Here is a 27021-nt window from a genome sequence, read left to right on the forward strand (position 1 = left end):
TAAAAATAAATGTTTAATTACGCCTTTATTTGTAATTCTTCTTACTTAAAATCATTATAAAAATAATATATTATAAGCATTATTTTTTTCACACTCGTCTTTTTTCTACTTTTCTTTTTTATGTTTCTCTTTGTATGTTTTCTCTATTTGCTTCGGTATACATGGATTTTTATTTTATTTTTTTACTAGAAGGACTTTTATGTAGTTATTACGAGAACAACTTTTTTCATTTACAGATACGTGGATATATAATTATTATTGTTATGTTTTATCTTTCCTTCCCAACGAGAAAATTTTAATTTTTTCCAACCACGAACATTGTATTATGTGTTTAATATTTTGTTAAAATATAAATGTCTAATATTTTGATTAATTAGCATCATAGTGATCCCAAAACATGCAATAATATTTCCTTTTCATGGTATTGTAATGGTATTTATCATTAATAATTTTTCTTATTATGTAAATAGTTCACGAGTTAAAATTACTTTATTCATTTTTTTATCTATTTAAGAGAACAATACACATATTAAAATATAATTTGTATAAAAGTATAAACTTTGAATTTTACCGCTGATATTTTTTATTTATGATAAATCTATAAAATATTTTTAATTTAAGTAAAAATAAGAGCATAAATAAAAATACAATAATTGATAATATTTTAAATGGACAAATAAATATAAATATTTTTTTGAAAGTGGACAAATAATAGGAAATATACTTGTGGTGATGAGTACTGTGATTGTGAGTCAGCTGCGTATTTTTTAATTCACCAATAATCATATATAAGGAGTTAGTTAATGTTTGCCTTGAAATTATCCAAAATGTGTTTAAGATTAAAAAAACACAAAACCTTTATTTATGTATATTGGTTACCACACAGAACCTTTATGTAAAGTCCTTTGTGTAACCCTGTAAGTCTGTAACAAGACCAATTTAAAAGCTTAAGCCTAAGCCCTGGCTAGATTGGCAACATTCTTCAAATCAGTGACAAATTGATTCAAGTTCTTATCAGATGAACCACCCTCATCCAATGCTTTTCTTGCCACCTCTTTCAGTTCCATTGCTCTCTTCTTTATCTCATCAGCACTTTGTCCATCCATGACTTCCTTAATGCATTTTTCAATCTCTTCTGCACTAGCAACTTTATCTTCCCCATAGTTCATCACCACACCATTTTTAACTATAATCTTACCACTTGTTGACTGATCCAACCTTTTTGGATTAGCAATAACAGGCACACCAGCTGTTACTGTCTCTAGCAAGGAGTTCCAACCACAATGAGTCACAAAACAAGCCACTGCAGGGTGCATTACACCTTCTCTTGTTGGCACCATGTGACCACCAACCCCCTCCCTTTTGTTTCTTCCAAAAACCCACATGGCAATTTAGCAGCACCATTCTCAGAACCGTTCTCTGGTGGCTTAATCACCCTTATAAATCCTTTGTTGCTATTCTTCAAAGCCTTAGCTATATTACCCACCTGCTCTTGTGACAAGACAATTACACTGCCAAATGAGACATAGATAACTGAGGAGGATGGCATACTGTCAAGCCACTCGAGGCAAGAACCTTCAACATTCCATATATTAAAATAAACATCATTGTTATCCTTGTCTCCTAATACAAATTCTGAAACCAAGGCTCCAATAGGGTAAATTGGAGTTAGAGAATCCATAGACTTCACTGTCTCTTCCTCCAACTCATAAAAAGAGATAGCAAAAACCCATCTCACCTTATCCAAAGCTTGACATGAATTCCCCATAATCTGCTTAACATACATAGGTGTAGAAGGAAGTATATAAGACGGGATATCTCTAACCTTTAGCATTGGCAGTCCAGGCAATTGCACTTTCTCATTTGGGTCCTCTAAATTAGGAAATGAATCTATAAGCAATGGAATACAAGACACAAGGTTGCATCCAAAGCAATACAGAAGGGATGCCATGATCAGTAGCAATATCTATAGCCGAATATATATAAGGGATCAGCAATTATGCAAGAACAGTTTTGGACCACAGTGAGGTTTGCTACAAGGCTCGAAAAGTTTTTGGTACCTACTGTAATGAAGAGAATTGATAAAGGTCTTTATGTCCTTGTCACGATCAAAGTCAACACTGAGGCCATCAGAAAAGAACTCAAATTGGATTTCTGGGTACGTGAATTTGTGGTGGTGGAGACATTGAACTTGAGCATACGATCAGGGGCCATTTCTGTGGTGAGTATAGCGACATGAACACCTTTTGAAATCGGCTCTTGGCAAACCATAATGTGCGGTTAATGTGGCCTTGTAATGCTGCTGACACAATTATCACTTACACTTTTCTTTTTCTTCTGTAGCCATTTCTTCAAGAAGCAGCAGCCAATAACGGTGTTCTCGGATTGGTTTGGCAGGTGAGGGAATGCTAAGAATTATGTTACGTGGACCCTATCTAACTTTTTATATAAATAAATTTACATTATCGATCAATTAAAAAATTTAAATATAACTTTTAATATCATTATTTTAAATATTAAATTTTGTTAATCATATAATAATTTATGATTTAATGACATTGTGAAATATTTTATATTATTAATATGTTTTACTTAAATTTTTAAATGTATATATATATATATATGATAAAAATGTCATTGTTATGACAGTTTTTTGAAAAATAGTTGTAAGTTTATCTTCCGAGTTCGTACACAGGATGTTGCGTTAAATTATACCATAATATTCATGTTTTAATATGCATTAAACTTGACCATTTATGGCAAGAAATAAGAATAATGCATGTCATCTTTGTTCTAGTTGTCACAAACCTGTGTGCGCACACATAACCAATATACTAGTCCTCAAGCAATTTTAACTTTTTATACATTATAAATGAAATCAAAATTATTTTTGTAAATTCTAAGTTGTTTTTCAACAAATATTAAAGATTTCAAATTTAATTACCTTTTGTTGAAAATATATTACATAACTTGATTATTATAGCTGTTAATAAACAAAAGTTATTATTATTTAAAAAATAATAATTATAAAATCATTAGTCAACTACTAATATTTTTTCAAACAATAGAGCAATTATGCAATCAACCTAGCAAATAAGATCCCTAAGCATTCTCATTCAATATACTAACACAAATATCAACTGCAAATTTAAAATTTAAAATTTTTTTATTCATGAGATTTGTATTATAAAATAAAATAAATTTATTTTTATGTCTTGTGTTGATTCTTTTTATTTTTATTATAAATTAAAATTGATTCTTTCTCTCGCATATAAAAATTTGAATTTGTATATTGTATTAACTAAATAATTTATGTTTATATGAATCAAATATTAGTAAATAGAAAAAATAGTTAATAGAAAATTTCATAGTTACTAAAGAGAATGGAAAGAACTATGTGAAATATACGTATATATGAAAAAGACAATTTTGTTAGTGTAGAAAAGATAAAAAAAACGTACAAATGTAAAAAAAAATAAATTTTATTAACATAAAGAAGATAAAAAAATTCATAAGATATAAATTGAATACGTTTTATTTATAATATAGAAATTATTAAACACTTTAAAATTTTAATATATAAAAAAGGTTAACATATTGTGTGACTTTAGAGAGTAGTAATTGTCTCATAGTTATTGATGAATTATAAAATTAAATTTGACTTAGTGCATTTTTTGTTAATAAAAAATAATGCTTCATTGAGCTTTTTAATTACATTGACAAATTTATTCATATTTTGTTATTATTAATTTCTAAAAATTTGCCACAATTAAAAAATACTATTAATGAATATTTTTAATATAAATTTAATTTAATACATTAACGGTGTAAAGATTTAATTAATTTTTTTACACTATTATTCAATCATTAACATATTAACAAAAATTATTAATTTTTATAAAAATTAATATAAAAATAAAACATGTATTATAATTGATTTACAATGTAAACATATTTACATTAACAATGCATTAAAATTAAACTCTTTAAAAAATTATTAAGAAGTTATAAAATTAATTGTTTGTAAAAGTAAAATATTTAATGCATTAAAAACACATTAAATGAATTTATTTTTTTAAAAAAATATTATGATTATTAATAAAATGTCAATTTACCTTTTTTAGGCCTTTATACAAGGAAACAATAAATATGGGCAGTTAATACCATATACTTTCTTAACATTAGTCAACGGGTGGAATTTAGATTTCATTTTAAAAAATGCATACTACTTTTATTCTTTTCCTTGTGTTTTCAAAGGGAAAGAGTACTGGGTGGAATTTTAAGGGTGTGCAAGGACTCAACTCCATTGCACTTTTACAAGTTCCGAACTCTACCCATAATACTCTTATTCAAAGTATATTATTGTACACTTTGTTATAAACTAATTAAAATTGGTAACATTCTTCAAGTCATTGATAAAATGATTAATGTTCTTATCAGAAGAACCGCCTTCATCTAAGGCTTTCCTTGCTCCCGCTTTCAATTCAATTGCCCTATTTTTTATTTCCTTAGCACTTGGCTCCTCCATCACTTCCTTAATGCACCTTTCTATCTCTTCTACGCTGGCAATCCCATCTTCCCCACTGTTCAACACAACTCCATTTTGAAATTTTTGCACTATAATCTTTGCATTTGTTGGCTGATCCAACCATTTTGGATAAGCAATAACGGGCACACCAGCAGTCACTGTTTCTAGCATTGAGTTCCAACCACAGTGAGTCACAAAGCAAGCCACTGAAGGGTGCATTAGCACTTTCTCTTGCTGGCACCATGTGACCACCAAACCCCTCCCCTTTGTTTCTTCCAAAAACCCACTTGGCAATTTAGCAGCATCATTCTCAGAACCTTTCTCCGCTGGCTTAATCACCCACAAAAAAGCTTTGTTGCTATTCTTCAAAGCCGTGGCTATGTTGTCCACTTGCTTTTGTGACAAAACAATGACACTACCAAAAGAGATATAAATAACTGAGGAAGATGGCTTACTGTCAAGCCACTCAAGGCATGAACCATCAACATTCCACATATTCATACTGACAGCCTTTTGTTCCTTTTCTCCCAACAGAAATTCTGAAACCAAGGGTCCAATAGGGTAAATTGGAGATAGAGAATTCATAGAGTCCACTATCTCTTCCTCCAACTCATAAAACGATATAGCAAAAACCCATTTCACCTTGTCCCAAACTTGACATGTATCCACCATAACTTGTCTAATATGCAAAGGGGTGGAAGGAAGCATATATGAAGGAAGATGTCTGACCTCCAGCACTGGCAATCCAGGCAATTGCACTTTCTCATTTGGATCCTCTAAATTAGGAAATGAATCTATATTCTTGAAGTAGCGATAAGAAATTGAATACAACGCACAAGGTTGCATCCAAAGCAATGCAGAAGGGATGCCAAGATCAGCAGCAATATCAATAGCTGAATGGAGAAGAGGATCAACAATTAAACAAGAATAGTTTTGGCATTTGGTGAGGTTTGTTATGAGACTCGAAAGGTTTTTGGAACCTATTGTATGAAGGGAACTGATAAAGGTTTTCATGTCTTTGTCACGATCAAAGTCAAGGCTAAGACCATCAGAGAAGAACTCGAATTGTATTTCTTGGTTCTGGGAATTTGGATTTGCGGTAGTGGAGACATTATTCTTGAGCAAGCGGTCACGAGCCAATTCTGTGGTGACTATAGTGACATGAACACCCTTTGAAATAAGGCGCGTTGCAAACCTTACCGAGGGATTAATGTGGCCTTGTAGTGCCGCTGATACGATTATCACTTTCACTTTTTCTTCTGTTGACATTTTTTGTGGGGAAGAGAAGCAGTTATAGTTTGGAGTCTGAGAGATCGCTAGGAATATCTTTTGTGATCTTCTATTGTTTTGATGTAGAAGTGTTTAGCAGCTTATATAGATATGTATGTCTGAAACATGGTGCATTTTTTTTTTCTTCGTTGAGAAAGTTCACAAAAAAGTTTTTAATGTTTTCGTTTTTTAGAAACATGTGATTTTATCATACCATAAATATTCATTTTTTTTTAATTGTGAATGAACATGACCTTTTATGGCTACGTATTCTTATGCTTTCCAGCTGTGAGAAACCTGTGCTGCATATAAATGGAAACCAAGGTGCCGTGATCATATGGAATAATAAAATATACGATAAAATAATTTTTTTAATTAAGGAAGAAATAAATGATGTATTTGATACCAATACTCACGATTATAGAACTCTTGTGTTAATGCCGATTAAATTTAATCAGCTAGTGGAATTTTGCCACATACAGGTTTTCAAGCAATTGTGTAAGTATTAATATAGGAATTATTACAGTTAAATGATTACTATTTACATTTATTTAAAAACAAAGTTTATAATTTAAATTCAACATGTTTATTAATTATTATATTTAAAAGTATCCCCTTTAGATTGATAACAAAGATGTTAGAAATTTGGATTTGAATCTTATTATTCATAATACCTCAGTGGAATATTATATATATATATATATATATATATATATAAGTCATATAAAACTCCGATTAATTTGATTTAAGTAAATTAATTTTAAATAATTAAAAATTTCACAATACTTTCTCTTTTTGAAGAAAAAAAAAGATTCAATTTGTATCTATCTTTTATTTTCCGTCTTGCCCTTGCCGTGGAATTGTTTGCTAGCTGCAGTTCTTAGAACTCATTAACTCAATGTATACATATAAATAAAATTCACTATATTACCGTAATAATGTAATATTAAATACGATATTTATTAAATGCAACATATAAATATATTATCATCTCAAATAATAATTAAATATTATGTTATTTTAATGTCATATATTTATAAAATTTAATGCATGAATTCTTATATTTATAAAATATATTATAAATTTAATGTCAATTTATAATATAGCATTGAATATCATGCTAATTAAATATAAAAGATAACCAACTTAAATAATATTATTAAATACTATATTCATTAACTTTTTATTAATTCATTTATTATGTGTATTAAATGTATGAACTTTTATATTTATAAAATATATTATTAAAAATTATATATATATATATATATATATATATGACTATATTATAGCATAGGTGCATAGAATGTTTTAAATTATACTTATAAAAATAAGAAAAGTAATAATGTTTTGAACAAAATTATAATAATTCTAAAAAAGGGAAAATAAATAACAATAAAAATAAAATATATTAAAGTATAACATTAATGAATTATGGTAATAAAAAATTAATATGATTAATGAGTGGATAACTAATATATTAAAATAAGATATTAAAATGTGTTTTTTAAAAAATGTTCTTTATTTGTGTGAGAAATAAATTTTATTAAACCCTAAAATTTAGTAAAATAATGAAGTATACATTAAAATCAAAATTGTTTGAAATTTTATACATTTAATATATTCTATAAAAATATTAAATTGAATAGTAAGATTAATAAAATTTAATATATCTCGTTATGAATAGTGATAATTAAAATATGTGAGTGATGTTAATTTCTTAAAAATACATTTTTTTAAATAATCATGTTAATTTCTTATATATGTGTAGGTAATGTATTTAGTGAAAAAAAATTATGTAAGAGTGAGAAAAATAAAATTTTATTATTAGATCTCATAATGAATTGTGAGAATTAAAATATACAAGTCATATTAATTTTTTTAAAAAGTAATGTGATCTTTTTAAATAATTAGATAAAATTTTAAATTTTATAATTATGACTATCGATGTATAATTGTATGGTATAATTTTACGCATCTCTTTTATATATATATATATATATATATATATATAACTCTCACTAAAAACATTTCATCAATTAATGTCTTTGTCTAAAAGTTTTAACTGAAAAGGCATTAGGATCACAGATTAATTGTCAACTTAACATGATCATAAGAGTAAGTTAATTTTTGTAAGTCTCTAAATTTATGTAAATCCCTAAAGTCGAATTCTTACTTTTGATTTTCTTCATGCGAGGTGGAAGTTATAAAACGTTTTTTTTTTCCTGTTTTACTATAATTTCAACTTAGTAACAAGTTATACAACGTTTTGTTAGAATTTTAACTTTGTACAAGTAAATAAACATTGAAACTGAAGGTTGATATTGATTATTTAGATAACATTTTAATTTGAAATATAAAAATAATATTACACTTAAATTTTTATGTTTTTGAAGGGTGTTAGTTTCATCGGGTTTTTTTTTTTTTTCTTTTCTTGTCTTTTCTGGTCAGTGAAATTTTTTTTATATTTTTGTCATTGTCAATGCAAGTTTCATGCGTAAAATTGCACCTAATAGGTATGATGCAGTACAGGCCAAGCCCATGTCAAAAGATAAAAGTTTACATTCTCTGGGCGTTGGTTCAGGACGTTTAACATAGAGTGGTTGCATTTTAGACCTGGGCCTACAAAATAAATAATGCCATTAAACCAAATTAATGGAAAAACATTTACTCTTCTTGGAAACGTGTGAACCCCACAAAAGAACGGGTCAGAATTTCTTCCTGTAACATGACCTTTATGTTCTGTATTTTTATATTTTTATTTAAGTGAATAATTTTTTGTTAAATAAAAATGCAAAAATATAAACACATAAAAGTCATGTTCGCACTAAAAATAGAGAATTTTCATCCTAAAAGAACATCTTGAGCTAGTGGCATTTACCTCCATGAACATGAAATACATTAACTTGACACATTTAATTAATGTAACGTTTAAAACGAGATACTGTAACTGAATTTTCAGTATAAAATTATAGTTTAAATTATACTCATTACGGGAAATGTTATGATATTCTTTGTAAAAACCTTATTAGATGTGGAACTTAGTTTAGTTAATTTTTTAGACAAATCAGTTAGTTACATTCTATTAACAACTTATTTTTGAAAAATAATAACTGTGTTTTAGATACTTACCTTGTATATAAATTCTCACTAATGAATTATAAAATTTATTTTCATATATATATATATATAATATTAACTAAAATCTATAACATTATATAAGTTTCATTCTTAATTTAACGAATTTCAGTGTAATCTTATAGTTATAAGAAAATCCAATCAATAGTAGATAATTTGTTTATTTCTAGCAAAAGTGAGTTGAGACAAGTAACAAAAATAGGTAATCAGAATAAATTGGCATGCTTAATTTTGAATAATTCTAAATCATCCTAATTACTAAATAAAAAAGTAATCAATACTTTTAATATTTTTAAGATAATGATTGTGTTTAATTTTTGTATGCAATGTACTTTATAAAATAAGAAAAAGAATATTGGATAAATCGTTAAGAGGAGATATTAAAATTTATTAATTATTTAAATTTATTGATTTCTTCAATAGTTTTTACCCTCTGTCCAAGTAGATGTGTCAAGTTGGACAGGCCAACCTGTCTAACCCATTAAAATAGTAAGTCAAGCTAAATGCTTTCAACCTATTGACCCACTCAGCTTATCCCATTTTAACTCACTAAAATGCAGATCAATGACAAATTAGTCTATTGTATCCATCTTTAAAATTAAAAAATAATAATTTATTAATTTAAAAAATGTATTAAAAAGTTTCATTCAATAGTAACAAGTGTATTAAAAAAATGTATTGCCCTAAGAAAAATTAATAAAAAATATTTTAATTAAAAAATAAAACATTTAACATTACTAATACATTAAATTCTTTTATTTCATGTATTTTTTATTAAAAATTCAGTATACACAAATTTTTATAGTATATCCTTAAACACACTTTAGAAAAATTATTTCTTTATTCTAGCATTTTTATAATAATAGGTGATTTGTTAAATTACATAGCATTTATTGGAGGTCAAACTTATGTAAGCGAAAATACGTCATTTTCTATTTCATTTTATTTATCTTCTTAAATATAAAAATAATTTTTAAAAAAATATAGAGTAAATTTTCATCAAATACGTGAATCAATTAATAAAGCTTATTTCAGCTTAATCTGCAATTTTAAATTCAAATCTTAATAAATATATTTGTGTTTTATAATTAAAGAAAAAATATTAACACATAAAATAATCATACTTAATTCGAATAAAATTGATTTAAACTAAAATATATAGTAAACTTTTAGTATTTTTATTAAATTGAATGAAATTACATGGAACACAATGAGAATATAATTTAAATAAATACAATTATATATTTATAATTAAGATATTCAATAACTATTTTCATTCTTGAGAAAACTTCAAACCATTGAATATTGATGTTTAAAAATGGAGGCAAATTTTGTTAAAGGTGTACTTTTAATTACAGTTGTAGATTCGAAGTTGACGGTTGCGACTGTACTAAGTGCATTTTTTGAATGATGTCTGTACATGGAATCAACATTTATCACGCCTCTTTGCTATTTTCATTTACTTTCAGATGCTCTCTATGCGCGTGCGCACCTCATTCTGTGTTAGGATTTTCCTTCTTTTTTTTTCCCTTCTTGTTTACTTCTCTTGCCTCTTAATATAGGATTAAGAGAATGCTTGTCACCGCAATTCAATGAAAGTATATATTTTGGTATTGGTTCATTGCTTGTTGCACAATCAAAATTATTACTTTCTTTCCCATTAATATGTTAATTCTAGTAAATTAAAATATAGGATTTTTTGGTGATTACTCTTCTAATAAATTAATTAATCTTAAGATACGAATGTTTATGAGTTGATTTTATTTTAGTAAAGGAAACAACTAGACGTAAATGATTATTTGATTTGGTTCAATTTTACAATTTCTCTTTGGCTTTTCTCCTACCCAACTCTTACACCCTCTTTTCCCTACTTCCACTCATATATTAATGGCTCTTTCCACTCGTGAGAAACACACAGAATTTTACTTAAACAAACTAAATTAATTTCAATAAATTTTGTCCAAAACTATTTTTTATCGTTTTTTTTTTTTTACTTTTTTTTCTAAATGAGTTTATTTTTGTTTAGACAGTTTCCGTTATAACGAGAAAATATCCAGATCCATCTTTTTGTCTCAGTCATAAACATTGATTACTGAAATCTTGGACCCGACTCTATTCAATATGGCAATTTAACAATGGTGTATTTGTATATTTTAATAAATTTGAACATTATTGTGGTTTTTTTGTGAAATATAAAAATTTCTGGTATATCTGTCATCCCAGAGAGTTGTAAAGGGTTTTTTTTTTTTTTTTTTTATTTCTTAGTCATGCGAATAACTATATATTTGGCAGAGTCTTAGACAATGATGCAACATGAAAAATGAATTCATAAGACAGCCAAAGAAGCTCTACGCGAGTGTAAAGGAAATAAAAAATTAAACTTGGAGGTTAATTAACTGAATTGCCATGAAGTGGATTAGTTGAACAATCACCTATGTATCCGTTAGTCCGGTAGTTGTAAACTACCAATGGCAATATCAAGCACAGTATCTTTTGGTCATGAGTCGCAGAGTCAACGTCTCTCTAATAATCTATTTACACTCGAATAAATATATGAATTGAATATGAATGTCAGTAATTCATTATTTAGTCAATATTTTAAAAATAAATATTTATACTTCGAAAATAGACTATATGTACCGACCCGGCTTCTACAAATGAATTCAACCGCATCATCGTTTATTAATTTATGGATAGGTCGATTCTCACAACTCATTTTTCACAACAGTTTTTGTAATTAACAAAATAAGAAGGGTAAAAAAGAAATATAAAATAAAAAAGTATATAAAAATGTTGTAAAAATCATCTAAAAAATTGATCGCTCTTGATTTATTAATGGTGCTGGGACACTGGAAGTTATTATAGCCCCTTGCTGGAAGTTATGTGATATATAAGCCCAATTATGTCAACGCATGATGCGCGAGAAAGATTTTTGTAGCTGTTGTGTGCAGTTAACCAGGAACTCGATCTTATCTCATAAAACAGATATATCCCACGTTTTAACTAACTGTCCGTCGTTGAACATCACTTGTATCTTTAATGGGCATAACAAAGGGTTACCCCGGCCGTTCCTCTTTTGATTAAATTTACTCCTTAACGAAAAGAAGTTTTAAGACATGGATAATAACACTGAATTAGATCTCTGTCTGTCTTTGGTCCCGACATAAAAACTGCATCTAAAACTGAAACTAGCATCGATTCAATAATATTCCCATCTCTAAACTAATCTAACTACCTTTCAAATTCAGTTACCCTGTCGCCTAAAATTTTTAATTCGAACTGAATCGAGATTGAGAATTTTGTTTTTGCAAACGAAGTAATAAATTTAGAATTATATTCAGATTTGAAGGACTTTCTTTTTTATTCTAAGCATGCTTTTTGTTTTTGTTTTTCAACTAGGCCCGCAGAACAGGACCAAGAGACGATAAAAAAAAGTTACAGAATTTTCGGTTTCTTTTATGCTCGGATAACATCTATCATCGCCCTCTTCTTTCCCCTCCGATTCAAGTTCAACCGATGCTCTCTCCTATCCGTTCATCCATCTCTCTTGGGATCGAGTTCCCCCACTGTACATTAACCAAAATTATTACCTAGAAACATGGTGGGAAAAAAAACATAAAAAAGAGCTTGATTTGTTTTTTCGATTGTTTTCTGATATCTCTCTACTCTCTGATAATATTTACGAATCGATCCTGCTAATTCCAATACGCTTCACGGAAGCGTTCCTAAACCCATCAGCTGCAGCCTGAAAACACATCCCATTCTGCTGCTCCAACCCCATCATATAACTCCTCACCTCCTTCCTTATCATTTCCTGCATCACAGCCAGAAACTCCGCACTTAAATTAAAAGGCTTCAATGACGACGTATCTTGAAACTGTTGCGGCACCGCCACCGGAACCGGAGCAGTCATTATAGGCAACAAAGGGATAGTATTGGACGGTGGCGGCGCGACGTGGATTGGTTCAGTTATCCGATTGGAGACTTCGGAAGAGTCGACGCCGGGGAGAGACAAGGACAATGAAGTTGGAGGGTCATTGGAGGACGACGTCGTTTCTACCGGAGGTAGAACCCCGCCGGTCCTTGGCACGGGTCGGTACACGTGGGATGAGGACGCAACTGGTACGCTGGACTCGCTCACATCGGATCCAGAGGGGCTACCAGGGGTGGGCGGGTTCATGCAGAGGCCCGTGGAGATTGGTAAAGCCGCGCCGGCACTCACCGACCTTTTGAGAGGTTGAGGCTCATCGAGCATCATGGAAGCGCACTTGCGCTTTAAGGTGGAGTTCCAGTGGTTTTTGATGGCGTTGTCGGTTCTGCCCGAGAGGAGGCGGGCGATTGTGGCCCACTTGTTGCCGAAGCGCGCGTGGGCGCGGATTATGGTGTCGTCCTCTTCGGGCGTGAAGGCTCGGTGCTCCACCTGGGGCGAGAGCTGGTTGCACCACCGGAGGCGGCAGGACTTGCCAGAACGACCGGGAATGGATTTGCTGATGAGGGACCAGTTTCTGGGCCCGTGTTTCTCAACTAACTTCTGGAGGGCCTCGTCCTCTTCGGGGCTCCATGGGCCTTTGATGCGATCCATGTCTCTTCTGGTGACGCCGGTGTTCATATCTTAGCTTATGGAATCTCAAAGGATCATAAAATAAATGTTTCACGAAAGGGAATAGTGGAAGTGGAGGGTTGTTAGTTGGGAGGGACAGAGGGAAGAGGAGGCTCCTGTGTTGTATTGGTGGTGGAGCATTGGTTTGGTTTGGTGCTGCTAGGGTTGCTTATATTTGAGTGGGATAGGGTAAGAGGACACCGGTTGGGCAAGTTAGGTTTTGGAGTTGTCAGCGAGCGTTATGGGCAATCGGTACCGCTTCTTCCAGGGAAGCGGTTGGCTTGGGATTTGGGATACAGCTGTCATCGGACACGCGTCACTCCTCAGCTGCTCCCGTTTACACAAGTCACCACCCTCCTTCCTCTCTCTTTTCCTTTTTTATATCCTTTCAAATTACTATAATCAACACAAATTCCATTTTAAAACCCCCTAAATTATTTCCCCATGCAATAGCGCGTTTATTACACGCCCAACGCTCCACTTAATTATAGCCCCCACTTTTACCTGCGGAGGAGAGAGAGCCTTTCAGCATCTACTTATCTTATGTTTATTTGTATTATTGCATTCCTCTCAGGTTAGCAATTTGTGTTTGGATTTTTTTGGTAAAATTATTTCTGCAGTAACTGAAATTAGTTTTGAAAAAAGTAAAAAAAAAAAAATTGATTAAAAAATTCGGTTCTAAATAGTAGTTTTGCACGATATATTTATATTTTGAAAGTAACTGTATATAATCAATTAAATAATATAAGTTGTAAAATTAAAAATATAAACGAAATCTTTATTTGGAAGATTGATTTACGGTGACGACGGTTATTAGAAGTTTGAAAGGAAGGGAGTAAAGTGCATTTGACATTCACGGGAGGGGGGAGAACGTGGGATAGTTACGTGAATGGAACAGTTGAGGAAGTTAATGTAGACAAAGAAGGGGGTGAGAAGCAGAATTTTGACGTTAAAATAGCATTTAAAGAAAAAGAGAGAATAAACGGAAAGAAAAATAAGATAACGGTTGGGTTGGAGTTGGGTGAGGTTCCTTCTGCTTTGGTTTCAGTTTGACTGAGGACTCCAGGCTGTAGAGCATTTCGTGTGGGATTTTTAAGTTTCGTCCTTTTCTTGGGAAAAATAACAGTGGGACCCAGCGGTAGGCTGAGCTGGCCAAAAACGACAAGATCGGTCGCCGAATCGGAGGGCGAATCATTACTGCTTTTCTGTCAGTCCAGCCTGTATTCTATACCTGCCACCCCCACCACCATATCATCCTATAACGGCCTATTCTATCTCTCTATCACCACCCACACGTGCCGGTCACTTCCATTCCTTCTTTTAAATAACACCTGCTGTCCTGTACGGAACCGGTTCTCTTACAATCCCCGAGGCCCCCCACACTTTCCTCTCTTCTTCCTCAATCCTTATTCTCCCCCCAATTGTAAATTTTAAATCTCTTCGATATTTGAACGACCCTTTTATTTATATTTTTTCAAATTAGTATAATCTTCTGAAGCCCACGTATTTGTCAGTCGTGAAATAGATTAATTAATCGATAATCTGAAAGTGGAGGATTAGGGGATGGATTAAAGAAAAGTATGGGAAAAGGGCGAGAGAGAAGGTTGTCGGATAGGATGCAGTGAGTGAGTATTCAAATGGGAAAGCAAAGATATGATTATTATGATCAAACAGATCCGTATCCATTTCTGTTTCTCTTACTCGTACGTCGTACATATACTACCCACCGCGTGGACCTTCAACCATTCCTTCCTTCGTTTCTTGTCTCTCTACATTGCACTCCCCACACTAAATCACCCTTCCCTACTCCCAACTTTTTTCTTCATCATAAAATATTTGCTTCACCTCATAATTTATTAACGTCGGTGATAATACTAAACCAGCACCCACTAAATCTTCTCACTTAAGTACACTTTCTTTTTAAAATAAATACACAAGTACAATTCTTAATCCATAATAGTTATAATACAATTTTACTACAATTAATTAAGACTCCGTCAATGGGGAATCCATTTAATCATCGTCTTCTTATCAAGCGTGATTTACAAGATATGTCTTCTCCACAAATAACATAGCTGCGACACGCCAAATCTGTCGTTGTACGTATCCCCTAAAAATCAAATTAGGAAGGTGTATATATATATATATATATATATATATATATATATATCTGTAGAATAACAAATATATACGTATAAATGCGTTGTTACTTTTTTTTATTGAACTTTAATTCTATTATAAGATATTAAAAAACTGACATTTCACAATTGTTAAAACATATTTTTTATATTAAATCATGTTGTTTTATTTAATTTACTAATACCTCGTTTCTTCGTAAATTAAATTTCATTATTTTATAATTTAGTTTTCAAAATATTCAGTATTTACTGACTTACTTTCTCATTCGTTTATCATCGTGTTAAGAACAGAGTGATAACGTAATCTCATTATATTTGAACTTTTAAAATATTTGAATATCAATTTTGAACATTTTAAATATAAAAGACTTTGAATTCAAATATTAAGTACCAAAATAGCACATGTAATTTTATGATACTATATTTTATATTGCAAAAAAATCAACATATCAATACATCATGTTGACTTACAAATAACAATATTATGATAAAATATATTTGTTTAATATAAAAATTTGTTAATTTTTATATTTCGTTCATTTTGAATTATCATCAATTAAAGTGTTATCATCAACAAAAAATAATCAATTTAACCTTCGCTACGTTCTTAATTTTTTACTCCTTTTATATAATACATATAAAAAAAAAATTAAGTCGTCGACGTCAACATGAAATTTTAAAAGTATATCCTTGATATTAAATAAGTGTGAGTTTTGTTAAAATAAATATCACAATAAATAAAATTATAAAATAATTTCACAATTGATTTATTTTTAAATAAAAATATTACTTGCTATTAACAATAGTGTTTTTTTTCAAATAAAATCCAAAAAAATATAATTTACTTTTACCGCATAACTTACAAATACAACATCAATTGAGTGTTAAACAAAGCGTTGGATCATGGATGATTACTCTAACCATTCATTTATAGCAGCTTAGATTGTATTTTTTTAGTTAATTTAATTTAGATATATAATTAAAAATTGTATAATAAACTTCTTTAAATTTTTATAATATAACAAAAAAACACATTAATAATTTAAATAATAATTAATTTTTATTATATATCACAAATATATACTAAAAATATATATATATGAAATGTGTTGCCCCCACTCCATTAAAATAATAACTAACTTTCCCATACACCGAAAAGTAAATTAAGATAATTACAACGGAATGGATTGCGAAACACGGTTTTTAACCCACCAGACACAGCATTCTTTTCCCAAACAAGGAAAACAGATACGGAGAATTGTACTTTGGCAGCATTGAAACAGTTGAGTGGGGACAGCTGTAATTTAGGGTATTAATGGAGCCACTTAAAAAAAGAGTTGAAAAAACCTCTTCCATTAATCTTTATTCTTTATGGAAATTTTCAATTTTTTTTTCGCTAAAATAACAAGACGCACTTTAATATGATCACTATTTTTCTTGAATTTAATTTTAAATTTTAAAAATTACAAAGTAAAAAGAAAAATATTCGGTCTTCACACCACCGCTCCAGTGATTTTATGTGTTAATACTTGTACACGTGGCGAGAACTTGATCACGTACTTGAGCATCGAGGAAAGCAGAGACACACGTGGCATCTGCGCCCCACGAAGCGGCAAAGCAACAAGCGATACTGCGTATAAAGACCAAAGTGCCCCGCTGTGGTGGTATTTTTATGAGTTTCAAAATTATGTTAACAAAACGGTCTAAAACCGGACGAGATTGTCCGGAAGGTGAATAATTTGCTGGTTCAATCACGAGATAGGGTCACAGATATGGTCCTGGGGCCTTCTGCACATTTCTCTTACCCTCGTTTAATAATTCAAGCTTTAAAGTTAATTCAATTAAACCTAGGTAATTTTATTTAAATTTAAGATTTTATTGATTTGAAATTATTATGTTTTTAAGTTTAAACATAATAATTTGATTTTTTAAATTTTATTGCTTTTATTTTTTGTTATTCGGCTGGTTAATAATTGTTAGATTACGAGTCTTCTACATCAGCAGATACCTGTGTGATTCTATTAATCATTTTTAGAATTTATTTTCACTTTCATTTTTGTCTTATGAACTGTGTACTTTTAGACTTCATAATCAGTACTAAATATGGTTTTAAATTTTATAAAACACAATCGCTTAACTGCTCAAAAAATTATATTGATTGATCTCAATTCGTATGATAGTTAACTAGTAAAGGAAACTTATACTTCTTCAGAATGGCTACATTGTGAAAAAGAAATCATTAGATTAAATATATTGAATAAAATTTTCTTAGAGAAAGCAATAATAGCGAAAAATCGATATTGTATTAATTATTGCATGAGCAATATCCTCTCTTTTACTGGTGGCGTGACTTTAGTATATAACCTTACATTTTTAGTATCCTGAGATACATAATGCAGACTAAAATGATTCGCGTAGCGGCCTGTAAAAAAAAACACATCGTATTTGCATGAAGTTGATATGGGACTCGTCCACTAACACGAGAAAGTATCACTTAATTTTGTGGAACCAAATTTGTTCCCTCAAGGGAAAAAGGGTCTTGAATTCCATCACTTGAAAATTTGGAATGACTTATATCATGAAGCTTAGTTATACGGAGACTCCACAAGCCATCTTATGATCAAAGATTCTCAACTTGTTTATAATAATTGGCGAGGTATAGTTGCGGCTTCAAATTACCCTATTTAAGATTACACTGTGGAATACATAGGTCATGGTGACAAAGTGAAATACTGGAAGGACAACTGTGTTGCACGATTCAATAATCTCTAATAAAATCACAATGACATTTCTGATGAGGATCTACCAACTTCTCATTTTGGGGATTGAAGAGGATTGGAAATAGAACTTGATTAAAAAGCATCACCCACAACATATTTGTCCGAAGATAATCAATATCATTTTGCAGATAAAAAAAGGATGGAAAGGACTTTATCAGTTGGTTTGAGGCAACTTATGGGCATTTCTCTCTTAAGATTGTTTAAATCTTTTTTGATGATATCCAAAAGTCTTAATCCTCAAATTCCCTCTAAAATTAGGACCCACTTATGGAGAGTAACGCATGACAAAGTTTTACAGCAATAAAGAACGAATGAAAAAGGTACATAACTAGTTCAAAAACTTGTCGCAAGTGTAGCATAACTTTTGAGTATATCATCCATGTCTTAACAGACTATTTTAGCGTTGAGAAAATTTGGTCTTAACTTATCCACCAAAATCATTAAATGTCACGTTGACTTGTAGCATTTTCATTTGTTAATTAGATTTTTTTTTATGTTATCTTATTCTTGTATACTTGTTTAACAGTTAATTGAATTGAACGCTTTTAATTCAATATTTTAACGACATTTTTATTTATTTTAAATTTACATAACTTAAGTGTTAATTTTGTTAAACACATTCGTGATACTTTTCAATAAAAAAATAAAAATATGTTTGATATTGTACCGATATTTTATTTAAATATTGTTTAATAGTATTGTATAATTATATTTTTTATTCTCAATATAAAACAAGATATAATTGTGCTTAAATGAAATGGTTTAAGAAAATCGAAAAGAAACGATGCAAAGTGGGAAGAAAAAAAAGGTTCAAAACGAGGGAAATTGGTTGAAGGCGGTTGGAGAGGTAGGCGGAAGAATATGAGCTATCCAATTTCAGGTACGTAAGCGACTTTATCCAAAGTTATTTGGATTATCTTTGGGATTGTAATTATGGCACGTGAAAAATGACGGTATTGGTGTCAGGGTCAATCACCTCGCATACCAGTCCCTAACGGACAAGTACGACAGTTGTTGCGATGGCTCCCCCAAATATGTGTTCATTCTTAACGCACGCCACGTATTTCCCTGAATTGATAGTTCAACCTCAGACACCACAACCGGTCCCAAACATAAATTACTCTGCCCCATTTTTAAAACCACTTTTTATCCATATTTAAGGATATGTAATAAAAAAACCTATAAATATTTTAATATTCAAATGCTAATTGATGTTATAAATTTAATTTGAATCTATTATTTGTTAACTTTTATTTCATGTCCCTAAATATATAATATTAAATTTTTGTTTATAAAAATAGTTATTATAGTATTCTTTTCCCTCTTCATTTTAAGATAAATAGTTTTAAACTTTCTCATTTTTTATAAAAAAAATTACATATTTTTATACTTTAATAAAATAAATGAATATAAATTTTATTTACAAAAAATAATAATAAATTTATCAAACTAATAAAAAGTGATGATATATCATAAATTTATACTTTATTTTAAAAATATTTATAATATTAAATAATTAAATTTATATTTTATATATTAAATAAATAAATATGTTTATTTTATAATTAAAAATAATACTTTGTACAACAAATTTCATTACAAACAAGGTATAAAATAAAAATTATTCAAGGAAATTTCGATTATTACTTTCAAATATATAAAATAGTGTATTACAATTAGCAATTAAATATAACAAATTTTTTATAAAAAGTATTTATAAGTATCTAAATAAATACTAAGAAGTGATATTAATTTATTTATCTTAAAAATAATATAATGATTCATGTCCTATTTGGCTCCACGTCATCACAATTTGTCAGGTTTCGTGCAGAGGCAATGACAATTACACGTCACAGGGGTAGTATTTTTTTGCGGGGTAAATTTGGAAGTGCGGGTTTATTATTGTTGTTGAATTCAGAAGTGAGCAGCGGCATTGTGATGGATGAGGAAATGGTTTGGTGTTTATTATATTTGCTGAGTGTGTGATAGCTTCGTTTTTTATGGCGGAAACTGTTTCTCTGTCCGCTTTCGAACCGTCAATGATATAAGCGACGGGGAGGCAACGTCATGGGCCACCCTGCCAGCTATATCGCAACGTTCCCTTCTGTAATTTTTTATTATTTTTCGCTTTTGTTTTGGGGATTTGTAGAGTAGAATAGGCTGATGATAAGTGACACTGACACCCTCGTATTCATATCCCATGATTCCCGCTATCTATCCTAATGCCCACTGTGCCCTCATGCGCCATCGTTTTGTTGTAGTATCGCCTTCACTCTCGATTTTCGGAATCTCTTTTCCTTCACTTTCCATTTTTATCCTCCTCAGGACTTAACCCTTTCTTTTCCTTCGTTTCAATACAAGAAATCCCCTCAGGCTCAGAGGATGAAGGAACATCAATTAGTTAATGGTGAAAGCGCATAGTGCCTTTATTCCTTCTGATTACTACGCTTGATATTTTCCAACAGGTTAGTTGAGATGTGACAGTGGTTTAGTTTATATCATTTGTAATGCATTCAATTATACGCAAATGCAACCGAACAAACTCACCAGTAGTAGATACGATTCTTCAAGTCGTGTTCGTTTCAAAACTGCCATCCCCCAACAAATTCAAAACACTAAACTTAGGATATGTATCGTAAATTTCATTATATTTTAAAAATATCTATAATATTAAATGTTTAAATTGGTAATTTATATATTTATGTGAATAATAAATAAATATTTTTTAATATAAATCATATAATAAAAAATAATATAGTTATAGAAATTTTTATCAATTTTAATAATAAAAAATGCATGTAACTAATTAAGAGAGTCAGTAATTTTATTACATGTTTTACTTAATAAATGATTTGCTTTTATTTATAACAATTTCGTAAATATTGTTTGGGCCATACTTTTATAAAAAACTTAGAAATCCATTTTTAAAGTTAATTTAAATTATTTCAAAAAATATTTATTTACCATATTAAAAAAATTAAGTATTTGTTAGGACGTTTAAACTAAATTTTAGGGTGTGATGTTAATGAAATCGATAATTTATGAATACTGGTGCAGAATCCATTGTTGCAAATTACAATGTTACATTTCACCGATCGCTTTCCTCTGACTTCTGACTAGGGAAAATGGAAAATATCATTAACTGCACACTTGTGGCTTCTAATTATTAATGTGCAACCTACCCTGACGCACCACCTGTCCCCTGACCCTAGTAAGCGAAAAGCGCAACTTGTTTGGCTTTTAATTTTATAAACTGCTCTTCTCAAATTAATTTAATTAAAATATTGACAAATATACTATCTAATATATTTTTTAATATAATTTTAGTGATCAAATAAAATTAATTAAAAATTATATAAATTATGCGCGTTATATTTTTATTTATTTATTTTAACAATTATATTATTTAACATATTTTTAATTACTCGTTAACATTTATTAAAAATTATGTTAGCTACCACCTTTATTCACTTTTATTTTAATTTTTATAATATTTAATTAATAATTAAAAATATATTTTAAAAAGGTGTATTATAACCGTTTCTTTTATTTGTAATTTAAGTATGAGGTAATTTGTTTTTACTTTAATTCTAAATGTATTCTATTCATTTGTTTCAAAACAAAAAATAAATAAATTTTTCATAACCACATACTTATTTCATAAAACATATAAGTAAAGGTATTAATGGATTGAATTATTAAGTTATGTTAAAATAATTTAGTTTGGTTAAAATTTTATGAATTGAACTAGGTTCATTTTAAATGAATTATATTCAAATTTAACATCTCAATAATAAATTTATTAAAAATACATAAATATATTATAATATTAATAATTTAATATTTATCTTATATTTTAAAATAATATATATTTAAAATTTAAAAGATTGAATCACTTGTTAATTTTTAAATTTCTACTTAAAAAAACTTAAGAAAATTAAAATAATATATAGTGAAAAATTAATAAAAAATTATATAAAATATGTTATTAGATTTATTAGAACGACATATCTAACTCGTACTTCATTAAATTTTAATATTTTAATTTAAAATATCTTTTAATCAGATCAGATTAAATTAGTTGGATTGACAAAGTCAATAAAATTTATAAATATATTCCCATGTAAGCATTTCGCAAAGTAATTTAATTTTGGGTTAAAAAATAAAATTTAAGCATAATAGTATAATTATTTTTAATATTGTTCTTTATTTAAAAATATAAATTTTATTTTAAAATGTATGTTAATTTTAAATGTTAATTTTTTATTATATAATTTATCAAAACAAAATTTTAATTTTGATTAAAAGTAATATAAAAATGCTTATAATATTTATCTAAATTTAAATGTAAAAAAAATTATTTTACTTGCAAGTTATGTTATTTTCCTTCGATGACTTAATTTAACGTTTAAAAAGAGAAATTAACATTTAAAAATTAGATTAAAAACTACTAAATACATTTTTCTTTTAAAAATTAAATATTAGTATATTAGTAATAAATTAATAAATAATCCATTCACTCGGAGTAAATATTTACTAATTTATTCCGTGTAACAACTCTTTATTAATATCAATATTGATTAATTTAATTATTAATTTATAATATATAAAAATTATCTGATACTTTGTTAAATAAGTTTATTTTAATATACAATATATTTTTTAAAATATAGAAACGATGTTGGTTATTATATTACGAAGTTAGGAATATTTAATATATCAAAAAATTTATGTATATTTAATTATGAAGAGAATATTATATAATTGAACAGATAAATTAATAAGATTCAATGTTTATTAAATAAAATTATTTTAAAAAATTACTTATAAAAGTAACAATTTTTTTCATATATATATATACATAGAGGCAATATCTTTTTACATATACAAATTTTTATATTTGATCTAAGTTTTTTATTTATCATTTTACTAACATTTAAATATAAATTAAATAAAATATAATTTTTTTTATATTTACACTACTGCATATATAAAATAATGCTTCCAAGTTCATGCCACTTTTTAATTTTGGATCTCATTACTAGTGTTTTAAGAATATTATTTAAAGAATTAATAAGAATTTTTTTCAAAGTTATATTTAAAGTTATAGTAAAAGTGTTCTTTTTTTTTACTATTTTTAATTCATATTATTAAAATATTCATTAGTAATTTTCTTTATTTTTATATGAATATAAAAATATTTTTAAAATATAATTGATGCTATGCACTTCGAACAAGGTTTAACATTTGTTGGAAATAAAAGAAGTCTAATTTGTCTAAAACGTTTTAATAATATCTTATTAATCAATACTTATAAAATTATGTTTAAAAGTTTAATAAATAATATACAATTTTATTAAAAATTATAGGAACAAGTATCTCTTATTGGTTTTAGTATGCTCTGATTCAAAACGTCAACAAATTTCAGTGTTTTACTTTTGTTGATTGCGGGCCTCTATACTCTTGGTCCTTTTCTTCCTTCATTCCATTTCACAAGAAAACATAAAAATAAGATGGTCATTCATTGCTCTTTAAGATAAAGCATATTTTGTAGAATCTAACCACCAAAGCCCCCCAATTTCGTTTCTAACATATTTTCACATCTTCAAATGAAATTAAGAGCCAGCCAATTCCCAATCTTTGAAGAAGTCAGTTGGTCTAGATTACAAGTTTTTCTCAAGTGTTTTTTTATTCTTGTGGATAAAAGATGTGGTGCAGGACATGAAAACCCCCTCAAATATACAATCATTACTCAAAGCAGAGGGACCATCATTTGACACCATCGAACTAAAACGGTGGATATTAAAATCAAGATATCATTTTTTATACGTCAGACATGTTAGTGGATGTGGAGCTAATTATAAACGCATGGCCAAAGAAAACAAAAGAAGATCTAAAAATAAAAAACACCCCAAATTTTGGGTTATAAAGCATACGCATCATTTAATGTCATCCCTTAAGGTAGTTGAGAATCAGAAACTAGTTATAGTCTACGTAGTGTTGAAGTGAAAAAAAAAAAACGTTTTATAGTAATTAAAAATAGGGGATTTGTTTTAAAATTATAATAATAAATCAAAAATAAAATTTCAATAAATATTTTATTTTAATCACTCAAAATTAGTGTTAAAAATCAATGTTAACAAAATTGTTAAGATACACCCATCCTGAATATATCGAGACATTATGCTCCTCCAATAATATGGGCTTTTTCGTCAAAGGGTGGAGCCCAATGTTCCCCGTCTTAAGGTGGTGTGGTTTGGTGGAAGGTCACAATTCTTTCAATCCTGGGAGCTTAGTTGGTCATTATTCAGTTTTATCTAAAACTGTTAACACAATCACAACCCACAAACATTAACAAAAAGCAGTCATTAAGAGTTTTTAAGACAATATTCTAAGTTCGAATATTATGATTACCATGGCTGTTCTTTTGGAAACAAACCATATCCAAACTCTTTTTAAATATGAATTTGTTATTAAGCTTCCACCTTTCTAATTCATTCAAAGATGCAATCAATGAAGTAACTGCTAACACAAATCCATAAACTTCGCTTCCAAGAGATATAAGCTTCCTTTTTCTTCAAATTGGCTTGAGCTACTCAAACAAAAAGACAAACCTCAAGAGATTTTATGAATGCAGAAACTTAATCACTATTTTTTTTCAAAGAACGGATTAACATTTATTTTTTACAGTGATAGAAGATAGGATGAGGCCAATAACAGCTAGGAGATAGTAAATAAGTAATTTTGCAACGACATAAACTAAGGGAAACATAAATCCAAAATGGTTTTGATTTTTTCTTCCATTTACGGAACTCCCTTAGCAATCAAACAGGAATATGGTGCCAACAACCCAAATAAAGAAGCCGTCCAACTGAGTAATGGTCCCAAATTTCAACGTTCACTTGTTGGACGGTAGGTTTGGTCGCGTGGGACATGCGTAGCCGAGTGTGAATGGGAAGATAAAGTTTAGGCTCTTCCTACCTTGTTCCGTTCGGAATATAGGGTCAAATTCAAATGCCTATTAGTTAGGTTGGCTCTTACTTGCTCCTTTGTGGTTCCTGGGACCCCATCATTGCCAACACAATTCTTGGAGTTCTTTTCAGTATACGTTGTTCAGTTTAATATTATTCTTGATAATGACTACTAACTGTTAAGTTCTTTCTTCCTTTTATTCATTTTCCCCCTCGCCACCATCATTTCTAAGCTCAATTACTTTTCTCACCACACTTCACACTGTCATTTTCTTAAGAAACAAAGCTTGTTCACGTAATTTTTTAAAAATTTCTTTTATGTTTCTTGTAAAATATAAAATTACTCGAGTGTGCGCTAATACACTGATCACTCATTTTCAATGAGTACAAGGATGTATATGAAAAAGTAACGAGTAATAATCAAAATTTAAATTAGAATTAAAAGTAGGGAAAAAAAAAAAGTAAAAGCGCTTTCTTTTTGCTCTTTTGTAGTCACAGAGTGCCAAAAAAAAAAAAAAGGGTCCAAACTTGGAGATAAGATCACATGATTTATTTGGATTAGGTCAACACTCAAGTCGAAACCTTTCCAACATTACTACTTTAAAAAAAAGGGTTTATGAGAACAAAGCTTGCACGGAGATAATTTATATATTTTGTATAAGCTTTATAAATCAAACAATAGACTATAAATATATTGTTTATGATTTTTTTATTAAATGTTTAAAATACAAATGTCATTGTGATATTTGAAAACTTGATAATAAATAGATTAAAAATTTAGTCCACATTTTATCTCTTCGACAATGATAGTTGTCGCTATATTAATTAAAAAGTATTAATATTTTATATGAAATAATTTAATTACTAAAAATAAATATTAAATTATAAATGTTATTTATGTGATAAATATTATGTCTTTAATTTAATACTTCTATTTCTTTAATTTCCGCCCTAAAAAAACTTACTGAAGAAACTCTAATTCGAAATAATGAGAAAAATGTAAAAGGGACTGACTAAGTTAGCCTTAAAATATGCAAGTAAGAAGCCTTAAAATAATTTCAATAATTTTTTTTTTCTAAGAAAGTAATAATATTTTTAAGCTTTGTATATATATTTTTAGTTCATTCGCAGGTCTCTCTTAAAAATGTCTGATAACAAATTTATGTATGAAAATAAATATTGCTCTCAATTTGTGCCTAAATAGCAATAACTATTCTGTTGTCATTAATTTATTTATTTTTTCTAATGAATCACTCTTATAATATCGAATTCGGATTTTTTAAACGTTAAGAATCTTGTATTAACTTTTTCTTACATAAGCTTTTACCATTTTAACACTTTTTTTTATTTTTAATTTTAGTAGTCATTTTAAATTTTTATATTAAAATTTCTATTATTTTTCAAACTTAATTACATTTTGTATTTAATTTTTTCCCTCAAATTTCAGTTACCTATACTTCTGAATCATTTTTTCTAAAAATATTTACAATTTTCCCGGATTTCTCAAAATCTTACTACTATAGGATTTTACATATTTATTGTTTATTTTTATATTTATATTATTAAATTTTATTTAAAATGAAGAAAAAGTCCCTAC

The 27021-nt window shown here is 28.7% G+C and overlaps 2 protein-coding genes and 1 pseudogene across 2 annotated transcripts; all 3 read right to left on the minus strand.

The window, feature by feature from the left end:
• Positions 1-953: 953 nt before the first annotated feature.
• Positions 954-4338, minus strand: LOC113870252 (annotated as a pseudogene).
• A 43-nt stretch (positions 4339-4381) lies between these two features.
• Positions 4382-5797, minus strand: LOC113870253 (UDP-glycosyltransferase 84B2-like). The gene has a single exon (XM_027506846.1). The coding sequence runs from the start codon at positions 5795-5797 to the stop codon at positions 4382-4384; it is 1416 nt and encodes a 471-aa protein (XP_027362647.1).
• A 6109-nt stretch (positions 5798-11906) lies between these two features.
• On the minus strand, positions 11907-14046 carry LOC113868529 (transcription factor MYB44-like). The gene is made up of 2 exons (XM_027504180.1): positions 14028-14046; positions 11907-13519 (listed from the first exon to the last, which is right to left on the minus strand). The coding sequence occupies exon 2, from the start codon at positions 13515-13517 to the stop codon at positions 12615-12617; it is 903 nt and encodes a 300-aa protein (XP_027359981.1). The 5' UTR covers positions 13518-13519; positions 14028-14046; the 3' UTR covers positions 11907-12614.
• Between the last annotated feature and the right edge of the window lie 12975 nt (positions 14047-27021).

The sequence above is a fragment of the Abrus precatorius genome, unplaced genomic scaffold (assembly GCF_003935025.1).
Source record: "Abrus precatorius isolate BTA unplaced genomic scaffold, Abrus_2018 Scaffold6, whole genome shotgun sequence".
Classification (NCBI taxonomy): domain Eukaryota; kingdom Viridiplantae; phylum Streptophyta; class Magnoliopsida; order Fabales; family Fabaceae; genus Abrus; species Abrus precatorius.